This window comes from Pholis gunnellus (genome assembly GCF_910591455.1).
Source record: "Pholis gunnellus genome assembly, chromosome: 15".
In the NCBI taxonomy this organism is placed as follows: Eukaryota; Metazoa; Chordata; class Actinopteri; order Perciformes; family Pholidae; genus Pholis; species Pholis gunnellus.
The window spans coordinates 392,250-406,040 of NC_136542.1; the positions used below are offsets into that span (position 1 = coordinate 392,250).

Sequence of the window (13,791 nt, forward strand, 5' to 3'; positions counted from 1 at the left end):
ACTCCAGAATAGTACTAGTATGTCTAAACTGTACTCCAGAATAGTACTAGTACCTCTAAACTGTACTCCAGAATAGTACTAGTACCTCTAAACTGTACTCCAGAATAGTACTAGTATGTCTAAACTGTACTCCAGAATAGTACTAGTATGTCTAAACTGTACTCCAGAATAGTACTAGTACCTCCAAACTGTACTCCAGAATAGTACTAGTACCTCTAAACTGTACTCCAGAATAGTACTAGTACCTCTAAACTGTACTCCAGTATAGTACTAGTACCTATAAAGTGTACTAGCTATTTATACATTAAAATGTTTACTTCAGTACCTCTGTAGACCATGTACTTTGTGTAATGTACTTAATGTACTTTGTGTAATTATGAAATAACTAGAGCGGAGTCACGTGATGCTGATCAGCTGATCAGGTTCTGAGCTCTGTTTACTGTGTTCATCTGAAGGCCGCTATGTTCGCTATGTGAGACACTCAATCCCCCCCCACCTCACCCCCCACCTCACCCCCCACCTCACCCCCCTCCTCACCCCCCAACCACTCCACAAACAAACAGCCACACATGGAGCTGAGGCGGGGGGGCGGGGGGGGCAAGAGGAGCGGGACACAGCAGAAAAACAAGACATAGATCACGGGGGGGAGACAGGGGAGGGGGGGGGGGAGGGAGGGGGGGGGGGGAGACTATAAAACTGAGAAGGAGCTGGAGACGGAGGTTTGACTGAGAGACAGACGGTTTGTGACTGCAGGCTGAACCAGGATCAGAAGGTTTATACAGTTTCTCAGTTGGATTTCAGGGACTCCTTCAGACCAGGTGTGTGTTGTGTCTCCTTCAGACCAGGTGTGTCTCGTGTCTCCTTTAGACCAGGTGTGTGTTGTGTCTACTTCAGACCAGGTGTGTCTCGTGTCTCCTTTAGACCAGGTGTGTGTTGTGTCTCCTTCAGACCAGGTGTGTGTTGTGTCTCCTTTAGACCAGGTGTGTCTCGTGTCTCCTTCAGACCAGGTGTGTGTTGTGTCTCCTTTAGACCAGGTGTGTCTCGTGTCTCCTTTAGACCAGGTGTGTGTTGTGTCTCCTTTAGACCAGGTGTGTCTCGTGTCTCCTTCAGACCAGGTGTGTGTTGTGTCTCCTTCAGACCAGGTGTGTCTCGTGTCTCCTTTAGACCAGGTGTGTGTTGTGTCTCCTTTAGACCAGGTGTGTCTCGTGTCTCCTTTAGACCAGGTGTGTGTTGTGTCTCCTTTAGACCAGGTGTGTCTCGTGTCTCCTTCAGACCAGGTGTGTGTTGTGTCTCCTTTAGACCAGGTGTGTCTCGTGTCTCCTTTAGACCAGGTGTGTGTTGTGTCTACTTCAGACCAGGTGTGTCTCGTGTCTCCTTTAGACCAGGTGTGTGTTGTGTCTCCTTCAGACCAGGTGTGTGTTGTGTCTACTTCAGACCAGGTGTGTCTCGTGTCTCCTTTAGACCAGGTGTGTGTTGTGTCTCCTTTAGACCAGGTGTGTCTCGTGTCTCCTTCAGACCAGGTGTGTGTTGTGTCTCCTTTAGACCAGGTGTGTCTCGTGTCTCCTTTAGACCAGGTGTGTGTTGTGTCTCCTTCAGACCAGGTGTGTCTCGTGTCTCCTTTAGACCAGGTGTGTCTCGTGTCTCCTTCAGACCAGGTGTGTGTTGTGTCTCCTTTAGACCAGGTGTGTGTTGTGTCTCCTTCAGACCAGGTGTGTGTTGTGTCTCCTTTAGACCAGGTGTGTCTTGTGTCTCCTTTAGACCAGGTGTGTGTTGTGTCTCCTTTAGACCAGGTGTGTCTTGTGTCTCCTTCAGACCAGGTGTGTGTTGTGTCTCCTTTAGACCAGGTGTGTCTCGTGTCTCCTTTAGACCAGGTGTGTGTTGTGTCTCCTTTAGAGTGTCTCCTTTAGACCAGGTGTGTGTTGTGTCTCCTTTAGACCAGGTGTGTGTTGTGTCTCCTTTAGACCAGGTGTGTGTTGTGTCTCCTTTAGACCAGGTGTGTGTTGTGTCTCCTTTAGACCAGGTGTTTCTCGTGTCTCCTTTAGACCAGGTGTGTCTCGTGTCTCCTTTAGACCAGGTGTGTGTTGTGTCTCCTTTAGAGTGTCTCCTTTAGACCAGGTGTGTGTTGTGTCTCCTTCAGACCAGGTGTTTCTCGTGTCTCCCCAGGTGTGTCTCAGGTGTGTCATCATGCCGTGGCTGCTGTCCTCTCAGGTGGAGCATCTGTCCTCGTCTCCGTCTCAGCGTCAGTGTGAGCGGACGTCGTTCTCCTTCTATTGCGCTGTGCGGGAGCAGCTTCCTGTCTGGCTACTGGAGGACATGCGCAGCATGGAGGTCTTCAGCTGGGAGGACGGACATCCTCGAGCCTTCCTGCCGTCCGAGGCGCTGCTGTACGCGCTGGTCCACGACCACCAGGACTACGCCCGCTTCCTGCTCAACAAGTACACAGTGAGAGCGCTCAGGCCGCCCCGCTGCAGCTTCTGCTGCTGCCGCAGCAGCGGCACGCCGCACCTCGCCGTGGCAGTGCGCTACAACCGCGTGTCAATCCTCGGCATGATGGTGGCGGCTCTGAAGGACGGTCACATGCAGGACTTCCTAGACAGCCGGGGCGGTTGTTTGCATGCGGCAGACGCGGGAAAGACGGCGGTGCAGCTGGCGGTGGAGCTGTCGCGGCCCGACTGTCTGCTGCTGCTGCTGGTTCACGGCGCGCTCCCCACCGGTCTGGACGCCGCGCTGCAGCGACTCGTCTCCTGCGACGACGCGGACCGCCGCCACGCGCAGCGCTGCCTCGACTTCCTGCTGCTCTTCCTGCCCAAACCTCCGACGCTGTGCCGCCTGCGGGACGAGTCGCATCGCTGGCAAAGCCTGCTGGGAAACGAAGTGTTCAGCTGGCTGTGTGGTCTGGCTCCGCCCCCTCTCCTCCTGCAGGCACTTAGGTGTTTGGCCCGGTCCGGCCCGGATCAGATCACCGCGCTGCCCGACTTCCTGCGGCTGCACAGCTGGCAGTGACGTCATCTGTCACCATGGAAACGACACTGTAAATGTAAACAAAGACTAGAAACAGTCCTGATCAGCGATCAATGCTGCTCAGTCAGGCTTTAGGACCCTGAGGGGACTGAAGGAGCAGCTGCTGTGAGGAAGGTGATAGAGCTTCATCATGACTATAGTGATGTCATCAGACAACACTACATTTGAACATTTTAAAGATGTTGTTGATAATAAACACGTTTCTACCTCCTGATGATAAAAGAGAAGAAGAGTTCTCTGATGAATGAAGAAGTCCGTCGTCTGAACAGCTTCACATCTCTCATATTGATTGTTCATCAATGCAGCTGATCAATATCTCTTCTGTGTATAAAGTGTACATTTAAGTTAGTTTGAGTTCCAGTCAGAAATATTCTGGATTTTTACATGAAGAAGTTTGAAATGTTGAATGTTTTGATAATACTTAATTTGCATACAGATCTTAAAAGCTGGTGAGGATCTGCTCTTAAAGGTCCTGGTCCTTCATCAGAGCAGGAACCTTTATTTGATGTGTGCTGAACAAATAAAACGTGTATTCTTAAACTGGATTGGTGAAAATTCAGGAATAGCAGTTTTATCAACACTGTGATGAAAATAAAATATAATTATTAAAGAGATGTTGTTGACTTGTTTCATACAAACATTAGACCTGAACATGTTGTTTTGGTTTCACATGTGAAATAAGTGATACTTAATAATAATAATGTTTTATGTGCATCTTTATGTGGCTGAAGCTTTTGTTCAAAGTGACTCAACATGAGTTCACTGTAAACAAATATTAATAATAATTATTAATTAAAAGCATGTTCAGTGCTATAGTACAAGTACTTAAAGCTGTTTTGTTTTTTAAAGAAATGAGACAAAAGTAAATGTGTGTTTTTGAAAACATTTTTGTAATATGAGAGGCTCTAATTTCTCTCATATTACAAAAATGTTTCACTGAATTCTGAAAACATGACAGAAATGAACCCTGACATTGAATCTTCACTGTAGAGTGTAGTGTCGTCACCTCCGTCTCTCAGCTTGTAGAGAACTATGGTGCATTCAGGGAGCGTAGAAAACTGAACTCCCTCTGTAGAGACAGTGTTGATTTGTCCTCTCTGGGCTCCTGTAGAAACATGGTGGACTCCATGAAGAGGACCTGCTCCCTCATTCTAAGTCATTAAGTAAATGTAAGTTTAATATATATTTTAACATCGTGATCCAATGATTCCAACATTACAGCAGTTATCTGCTATAGTAATTATAGTATAGTGCATTAGTTATTGATAATAACCGTTACCGTACCATCAATAACCTGATGATTAATAACCTGACGATCAATAACCTGATGAATAATAACCTGATGATTAATAACCTGACGATCAATAACCTGATGAATAATAACCTGATGATTAATAACCTGACGATCAATAACCTGATGAATAATAACCTGATGATTAATAACCTGATGAATAATAACCTGATGAATAATAACCTGATGATTAATAACCTGATGAATAATAACCTGATGATTAATAACCTGACGATCAATAACCTGATGAATAATAACCTGACGATTAATAACCTGATGAATAATAACCTGACGATTAATAACCTGACGATTAATAACCTGATGAATAATAACCTGACGATTAATAACCTGATGAATAATAACCTGACGATTAATAACCTGACGATTAATAACCTGACGATCAATAACCTGATGATCAATAACCTGACGATCAATAACCTGATGATCAATAACCTGATGATTAATAACCTGATGATTAATAACCTGACGATCAATAACCTGATGATTAATAACCTGATGAATAATAACCTGACGATCAATAACCTGATGAATAATAACCTGATGATTAATAACCTGATGAATAATAACCTGACGATCAATAACCTGATGAATAATAACCTGATGATTAATAACCTGACGATTAATAACCTGACGATCAATAACCTGATGAATAATAACCTGATGATCAATAACCTGACGATTAATAACCTGACGATTAATAACCTGATGAATAATAACCTGATGATCAATAACCTGACGATTAATAACCTGACGAATAATAACCTGACGATTAATAACCTGACGATCAATAACCTGACGATTAATAACCTGACGAATAATAACCTGACGATTAATAACCTGACGATCAATAACCTGACGATCAATAACCTGACGATTAATAACCTGACGATTAATAACCTGACGATCAATAACCTGACGATCAATAACCTGACGATCAATAACCTGACGATTAATAACCTGACGATCAATAACCTGACGATCAATAACCTGACGATCAATAACCTGACGATCAATAACCTGACGATCAATAACCTGACGATCAATAACCTGACGATTAATAACCTGACGATCAATAACCTGACGATCAATAACCTGATGATCAATAACCTGATGATTAATAACCCGACGATCAATAACCTGATGATCAATAACCTGACGATCAATAACCTGACGATTAATAACCTGACGATCAATAACCTGACGATCAATAACCTGATGATCAATAACCTGACGATCAATAACCTGACGATTAATAACCTGATGATTAATAACCTGACGATCAATAACCTGATGATTAATAACCCGACGATCAATAACCTGATGATCAATAACCTGACGATCAATAACCTGATGATTAATAACCTGATGATTAATAACCTGATGATTAATAACCTGACGATTAATAACCTGATGATTAATAACCTGACGATCAATAACCTGACGATCAATAACCTGATGATTAATAACCTGACGATCAATAACCTGATGATTAATAACCTGATGATTAATAACCTGATGATTAATAACCTGACGATCAATAACCTGATGATTAATAACCTGACGATCAATAACCTGACGATCAATAACCTGACGATCAATAACCTGATGATTAATAACCTGATGATTAATAACCTGATGATTAATAACCTGACGATTAATAACCTGATGATTAATAACCTGACGATCAATAACCTGATGATTAATAACCTGACGATCAATAACCTGATGATTAATAACCTGATGATTAATAACCTGATGATCAATAACCTGATGATTAATAACCTGATGATTAATAACCTGATGATTAATAACCTGATGATCAATAACCTGATGATTAATAACCTGATGATTAATAACCTGTAGCTGCTGTGTTTGAATATGTTTATTAAGTGTCATTAATGTCATCATACAACAGGTGAGTTTACACTGAATTCTTATTGGTCAGCAGCTGATCAATCAACCAGCTGACATCACGATGACGTCACAATAGAGTCGCACGTGTGAAGGTTTCCATGGCAACTATCGGAGACTAAGAGGAGAGACGATGATGAGTTTTAAATATAGACCCAGTTCAGACCTGAGACCTGAACCTCAATGCAGGTTAACAGTCCTCTGCAGTCCATCAGAGTCCATTAGAATCCACCAGGGTCCATTAGAGCCCGCTATAGTCCATCAGGGTCCATTAGAGCCCGCTATAGTCCACCAGATCCATTAGAGTCCACCAGGGTCTATTATAGCCTTCTATAGTCCATCAGGGTCCATTAGAGTCCACCAGGGTCTATTATAGCCTTCTATAGTCCATCAGGGTCCATTAGAGTCCACCACAGTCCACCAGGGTCCATTAAGAGCCTGCTGTAGTCCACCAGGGTCCATTAGAGCCCGCTACAGTCCACCAGGTTCCATTAGAGTCCACCACAGTCCACCAGGGTCCATTAGAGTCCACCACAGTCCACCAGGGTCCATTAGAGTCCACCACAGTCCACCAGGGTCCATTAGAGTCCACCACAGTCCACCAGGGTCCAGATGTAGTTTGAAATCTTATTTAAAGTGTTAAACTTCTAGGACAACAAACACAAATGTACATGTTTTTCAATATTAAGGGCTCAGTTTAACTTCATTTTTAACCAGTGTTAAACTCGGCGTAACTCAGCGTAACTCAGTGTTAATTTAATCTTTTTTTAACTCAGTTAAACCCAGTTTAACCAGACTGGACCAGGATAGAGCAATCTTAACTGTCCGATGTCCATTTAATGTCCTTGACGACCAGAATGAACTAAACTTGGAGAAAAATAATCAAACACTAGTCGGAACCAGACCAGAATAAATATTAGAGGATTTAGAACCAGTAAGAACAAGTGAAACCGGTCTGAACCAGTTTATAATAAAATGAATGAAACATGGTTAAAATGTGAACTGTCCCCTTAATGCCTTCAACAACCAGACTGAACTAAACCAGAATGAGTCAGAACCATTAAGGACCAGTTCCTCTGTAGCCAACTGGTCCTTCTTATTAAAGTGCTTCCTGTTAAAACTAAAATAAAACATTCACGTCATTTCCCAGCAACCACCTGGGCTCCCTTTGTGTGGCCATCTTGTTTCAGAAACATCCTATAACCTTAAATGTCACAGGAAGTGATGACATCAAAATGACATCATGGGTCAGATGAGCTCCCATTCATCATCGACATCGTCCCAACTGAGGGAGGAGCCTGAGGGGGCGGGCCAACAGGGGGTTTGTGGGAGGAGCTTCGTCAGGCGACGGGACAATCCACCAATCAGAGTCACCGCCCACAACTCATCCTCTGGAGTCACTGAAGAGAGAAGAAACAGACACACCTGAGATTCAGTCCTGCTTAACCCCAGTCTTACCAGAACAAACCTAGTCTTACGAGTATAAACCTAGTCGTACCAGTATAAACCTAGTCTTACGAGTATAAACCTAGTCTTACCAGTACAAACCTAGTCTTACGAGTATAAACCTAGTCGTACCAGTATAAACCTAGTCTTACGAGTATAAACCTAGTCTTACCAGTACAAACCTAGTCTTACGAGTATAAACCTAGTCTTACCAGTATAAACCTAGTCGTACCAGTATAAACCTAGTCTTACGAGTATAAACCTAGTCTTACCAGTACAAACCTAGTCTTACGAGTATAAACCTAGTCTTACGAGTATAAACCTAGTCTTACCAGTACAAACCTAGTCTTACGAGTATAAACCTAGTCTTACGAGTATAAACCTAGTCTTACCAGTATAAACCTAGTCTTACGAGTATAAACCTAGTCTTACGAGTATAAACCTAGTCTTACGAGTATAAACCTAGTCGTACCAGTATAAACCTAGTCTTACGAGTATAAACCTAGTCTTACGAGTATAAACCTAGTCTTACCAGTACAAACCTAGTCTTACGAGTATAAACCTAGTCTTACCAGTACAAACCTAGTCGTACCAGTATAAACCTAGTCGTACCAGTATAAACCTAGTCTTACGAGTATAAACCTAGTCTTACCAGTATAAACCTAGTCGTACCAGTATAAACCTAGTCTTACGAGTATAAACCTAGTCTTACCAGTATAAACCTAGTCGTACCAGTATAAACCTAGTCTTACCAGTATAAACCTAGTCGTACCAGTATAAACCTAGTCTTACGAGTATAAACCTAGTCTTACGAGTATAAACCTAGTCTTACGAGTATAAACCTAGTCTTACGAGTATAAACCTAGTCGTACCAGTATAAACCTAGTCTTACCAGTATAAACCTAGTCTTACCAGTACAAACCTAGTCTTACGAGTATAAACCTAGTCTTACGAGTATAAACCTAGTCTTACGAGTATAAACCTAGTCTTACGAGTATAAACCTAGTCTTACGAGTATAAACCTAGTCTTACGAGTATAAACCTAGTCTTACGAGTATAAACCTAGTCGTACCAGTATAAACCTAGTCTTACCAGTACAAACCTAGTCTTACCAGTACAAACCTAGTCTTACGAGTATAAACCTAGTCTTACGAGTATAAACCTAGTCTTACGAGTATAAACCTAGTCTTACGAGTATAAACCTAGTCTTACGAGTATAAACCTAGTCTTACGAGTATAAACCTAGTCTTACGAGTATAAACCTAGTCGTACCAGTATAAACCTAGTCTTACCAGTATAAACCTAGTCTTACCAGTATAAACCTAGTCTTACCAGTATAAACCTAGTCGTACCAGTATAAACCTAGTCTTACGAGTATAAACCTAGTCTTACGAGTATAAACCTAGTCGTACCAGTTAACCAGTTGGCGTTTCCAGGGATTTTCTTCCAGTAATCTCCAGCAGGGTTTCGGTCAGAGACCCCGTAACGACGAGCCAGATCTCCGTTGACACAGCGAACCCAGACGGTCCGAGAGCTGAGGACCAGCTGACTGACGACTAAACCTAAAACACACACGTACACATGTACACACATTGAAGTACACTATATATATATATATATATATATATATATATATATATATATATATATATATATATATATATATATATATATATATATATATATATCAGTGGTGGCCATCAGGGCCTTCAAAGCCTTCTCTGCTGGCCTAAACAGAATCACAAAGTTAGAGCTATTTTATAATTTAATAGTTTTTCATAAATACACTACATGTATTATAATGTGTTCCCATTATCTTATGTTCTCATTGCACAGCTACTGTCTTCCTCAGTTGCTCTGCTTGTCTTATTAAGGAGAGCTTTGATCCAATCAGATTCAGCCTCCGTGTCTCTATGTAAGGAGAGGCCCGATGCCTCTACAGAGCCTTTGCAGGTTAAGTGAATGGGGACGATGTTGTTGATCGTCCTAGAATTCAACCAATCAGATCTTTAGTTTGACATGTTGGGCGTATTCTTTGACGTACCAGTGCTGCCCAGGTAGCCTCTAAGTACGTCTGCATTAACTGTGCCGTGATTGGTCAGTGGCCAGCGTGACTTTTGTCAAACAGAAAGCTAGCAGATCTCAGTGTTCAGTAAGAGTTCAGATTGAAACATGTAAGAGAAGTTATAACATTCTCAGCGTTTTGCTTGGTGTAGATTCTTTATTTTTGTAACTAGCTGCGTTTTTTTAACACTCAATGGCAGAAGGAGGAGAAACGGATTTGGGAGTTACTGACTTTGTCAACAAAGAAAGGAGGATGGACTGTCTTTAAGTGAAGGCAGCGTTGATAAGTCAACTGCTTTGTTTTTACCTCTGCAGCAGCGTTTCTCCTGTGTTCATGTGTCTATGGTGGTGTTTTTATGAATCATTTGAACGGCTCGTGCTGCAGCGCTGCTGGATTGATTTGTTGCTTTGTTGTCATATAAATACATGTGACGGGTTCTTGTGAGTTTGTTCTTGTCATTGTGTTCATTACAGTGATTGGGACTTTATGCATTGTCCGTTAATTACGAAGCATCCCGTCATCGCGGGGTTAGGTTCAGACAATTGAATCCGTTTGGGCCGTTGTTTTCTTTTACAAAGCAAACATGATGCTCTGGAGAAATGGGGATTGTGTGGCGAGTGCGTTAGCCCCGTCTGAATCAGTAGGAACAGCTAAACGCTGCGGGGAGAGTTCGTAGATTGTGTGCCGCTGTTGTTCCCCCGCTATGCTAGTTTAGCTTAGCTTAGCCTTCCTGAACACATGCGGGGCCTCAGCTGTTTGTCGTTATTGTTCCGGGTTCAAAGGTCACAACCCGGTGTCTCCTACGTGAGCGCAGTCCACCGAAAACATTATATTAACCACAATTTAAGCTTCTGCATTTTACAAATGCACGAGTATTATTCAAACGTATTGTTCGGTTCGTAAGCCTCGTACGAACGGTTTAATACGAATACGTGTGATGTTACACCCTAGAAACAGATAACCGCAGCTCCCGTCATTATGACGCCACAGTAGGACAGCACAGGAGGCCCAGGTATACAATGCACGGCCTGCCACTGGTATTAATACAGTATCCACAGTATAACAGGTGTTCAGACAGACAGGTGTACCTGGTACCAGCTCCCAGTCCGTCCCCACAGGCATCTCATCACTGAGTCCGGTCCTGACAAAAACACTTCCTCTGTTGTCCAAAGCCCAGAGGAGACGATCGTTAGGACTCGTCTGGATACGGACCAGCTGCACTCCTATTGGCTGCAGAGACATGATGTCACAGTTACCGGTTGGTTCTGTGTGTGTGTTACCTGTACAGGTGGTTCCATGTGGATCCAGTGTGTGTGTGTTACCTGTACAGGTGGTTCCATGTGGATCCAGTGTGTGTGTGTTACCTGTGTAGGTGGTTCCATGTGGATCCAGTGTGTGTGTGTTACCTGTGTAGGTGGTTCTATGTGGATCCAGTGTGTGTGTGTTACCTGTGTAGGTGGTTCCATGTGGATCCAGTGTGTGTGTGTTACCTGTACAGGTGGTTCCATGTGGATCCAGTGTGTGTGTGTTACCTGTACAGGTGGTTCCATGTGGATCCAGTGTGTGTGTGTTACCTGTGTAGGTGGTTCTATGTGGATCCAGTGTGTGTGTGTTACCTGTGTAGGTGGTTCTATGTGGATCCAGGCTGGTAGCATCATGCTTGGGTTCATGGGCTGCGTTCCAACTCTGAAGTAAACTATTCCTCGACTGTCCACAGCCCAGACGTTCTGACTGCCACAGCTCACACTGACCAGACGAACACTTCCTGGAACACATCAGTGACATTCTACCTGAACACACATTTGTGTTTCCTCTATATAAGCGTGTGAAACCTTAAAACATCCCATGAACGTCTAGAACCCCTTCAAGAACCCATTGAACGGCCCTAAGAAGCCCTGAAACCTCTTGGGAACCTGTAGAACCACCTCAAGATCCATTGGATCCGCTCCATGGACTTTGGGAACCCCCTCAAGGATCATTTGAACTGAATCAAGGACCCTAAACTTTATTTTATCATCACACACACAATACAGACGTGAAATCTGAATTCAACCCCTCAGGATCAGGATCAGAGTCTCTCCCAAGGACACTCGACAAAACCTCCTCATAACATCCTCAAGGACTCCTAGAAGTGGACCGTTGGTCAGCTTAGGTACGGTTCCACCTGGAACCTTAGCAGGATCAGGTGGTCCCCTTTCAGACCCACTGAGACCAGACTCACAACACCACCCGGAGGAACCGAAGGTCGATAGAAAACGGTTTGGACCAATGGACAAAAGAAACCTGATGAATAGTCCGAATATCTCAGATCCTCAAGGGACCACCACCTGGAAACCTGGACAGGAAGACACTAAAAATGGCAACTAAAAGAAATGGTCACAATGTGAAACATTCAATAAAATAAGGAGCATTTATTTTGACAGGTTCTATAACGCCACACGAGGCAGATCTCGGTTGCTCAACAGGAACATGTGAAGACCTGGACCGAGAGGCCGTCATGTGGTCTCTGACAGACGAACTAAAAACAGACCCGAGGCAGCGTGACACACTCACAAACACCTCTGAAGCACCAGCCTGTTGCATAACCTCCACCCGTCAATGTGACGGAGGAACACAGCTGAGAGTGTGTGTGCATCATACGGTAACCTGACCCCCCCCCCCCCCCCCCCCAAACACACCCTGACTGATCATCCAATCACAGACCACAAGTCAGACTCCTTCACAAAATAACATATTACAACACATTAACTTCTGCTTGTGTGTTCATAAACACTATTAGTTTCTTTAAAGGGACCGTGCACCGTTTAAACATCGATGCACTGGAGCAGACTGCAGCTTAAGCTGATGTGCATCTTGGCAGGTCAAACAAGGACAAGACAACAACACAGTGAAAGGAAAAGACATCATGCAAAGACATCCCATAAAGAACACACAAGACACCCAACACAACGCTACACACACATAGCACGTCAACAATTAATGTTTGTCAATAAAATCAAGTCAAAGACCACAAGAGTGGAGGTCAGTGTGTGCAGCTTCTAAAAGACTTTTTAAGTTGAGTTTAAACCTTAAACCACTTCAGCAGGTTCCACTGATCGTCCACAATGTGTATTGTTTGCTGATGTGATGAGTGGAGCCAGCTGCCCCAGCATGCAGTGCAGCATCTAGAGACCGTTTCTGATGTGTCTACATTAGCCAGGTTGTATTTGATGGTTTGAACCATTTGTTTTAATGTTTCTTAAATGTCAGATTGTGATGTAGTATCACACCAAGATATTTAAAATCAGTGACTGCTTCAAGCGTTCCTCCGTCGATGAGAACGTCAGCATCAGCAGCTCGTCTGATGCTTTTAGAAACGTCCCGTTTGTCTTCTTTACGTTTAGAGTCGGACGTGACGGATGGAGCCAGCGTGTGATCCGGTCAGTGTTAGCTTGGCAGCTGCATGTGTGTATACAACAGTGTCATCCGCACACATCTGCAGTTCCACATCACGACACCGTTGAGGGAGATCATTAATGAATAATAGAGGAGCTAACACTGACCCCTGAGGAACACCCGTTGTGCGTTTCATGCTGCTGGACAGTGCGTCACACATTTAAACACACTGCTTCCTGTTTGACAGACATGAGGACGTCCACGCCAGCGCTCTGGGTGAAGAGTTCAATGTAGAGTTTTGATATTAACACGTCGTGATTGACTGTTTCAAAAGCTTTGCGTAGATCTAAAAATACACCAACTCCTCCTCCTCCTTTATGGAGCATTGATTTAATTTGCTCTATTAAGAGCAAAGCAGCAGCTTCGGTGGAATGATTTGTTCTAAAGACAAACTGCATACGATGTAGAACACAAGCGCTTGTGTTCAGAAAAGCTGTTCAATGACAACTTCCTCTGCATCTGTGACAGCACCGGCAGTAGACTCATCGGTCTGTAGTTACTGGCTTCAAGGCGGACTCCAGATTTAGAAACAGGTGTGACGAGCTGTGTTTAAAAGACAAGTTCATTAAATGAGCAGTTCAAATATCATTGTGAGATTTCA

General features: G+C 43.5%; 2 protein-coding genes across 5 annotated transcripts in view; one reads left to right on the plus strand and one right to left on the minus strand.

The window, feature by feature from the left end:
- Positions 1-725: 725 nt before the first annotated feature.
- On the plus strand, positions 726-3,604 carry ankrd9 (ankyrin repeat domain 9). Of its 3 annotated transcripts, none has more exons than XM_079174267.1 (2): positions 726-845; positions 2,164-3,604. In XM_079174267.1, exon 2 carries the CDS (start codon positions 2,185-2,187, stop codon positions 3,001-3,003), a length of 819 nt encoding a protein of 272 aa, XP_079030393.1. In that variant the 5' UTR covers positions 726-845; positions 2,164-2,184; the 3' UTR covers positions 3,004-3,604. The 3 variants fall into 3 exon arrangements, with proteins under 3 accessions (XP_079030393.1, XP_079030392.1, XP_079030394.1); XM_079174266.1 differs by having other exon boundaries at positions 726-818; XM_079174268.1 differs by having other exon boundaries at positions 740-772.
- A 2,602-nt stretch (positions 3,605-6,206) lies between these two features.
- Positions 6,207-13,791, minus strand: part of tecpr2 (tectonin beta-propeller repeat containing 2) — a 22,254-nt gene continuing 14,669 nt past the window's right edge. The window contains exons 24-27 of one of the 2 annotated variants that reach the window (XM_079174157.1): positions 11,372-11,520; positions 10,844-10,985; positions 9,103-9,252; positions 6,207-7,644 (exon numbers count right to left, since the gene is read on the minus strand). In XM_079174157.1, the coding sequence (XP_079030283.1) occupies positions 7,493-7,644; positions 9,103-9,252; positions 10,844-10,985; positions 11,372-11,520 (593 nt within the window). In that variant the 3' untranslated portion in view covers positions 6,207-7,492. Of the gene's footprint in view, positions 7,645-9,102; positions 9,253-10,843; positions 10,986-11,119; positions 11,521-13,791 lie in introns of both variants that reach the window. The other variant, XM_079174156.1, reaches the window with a different exon arrangement.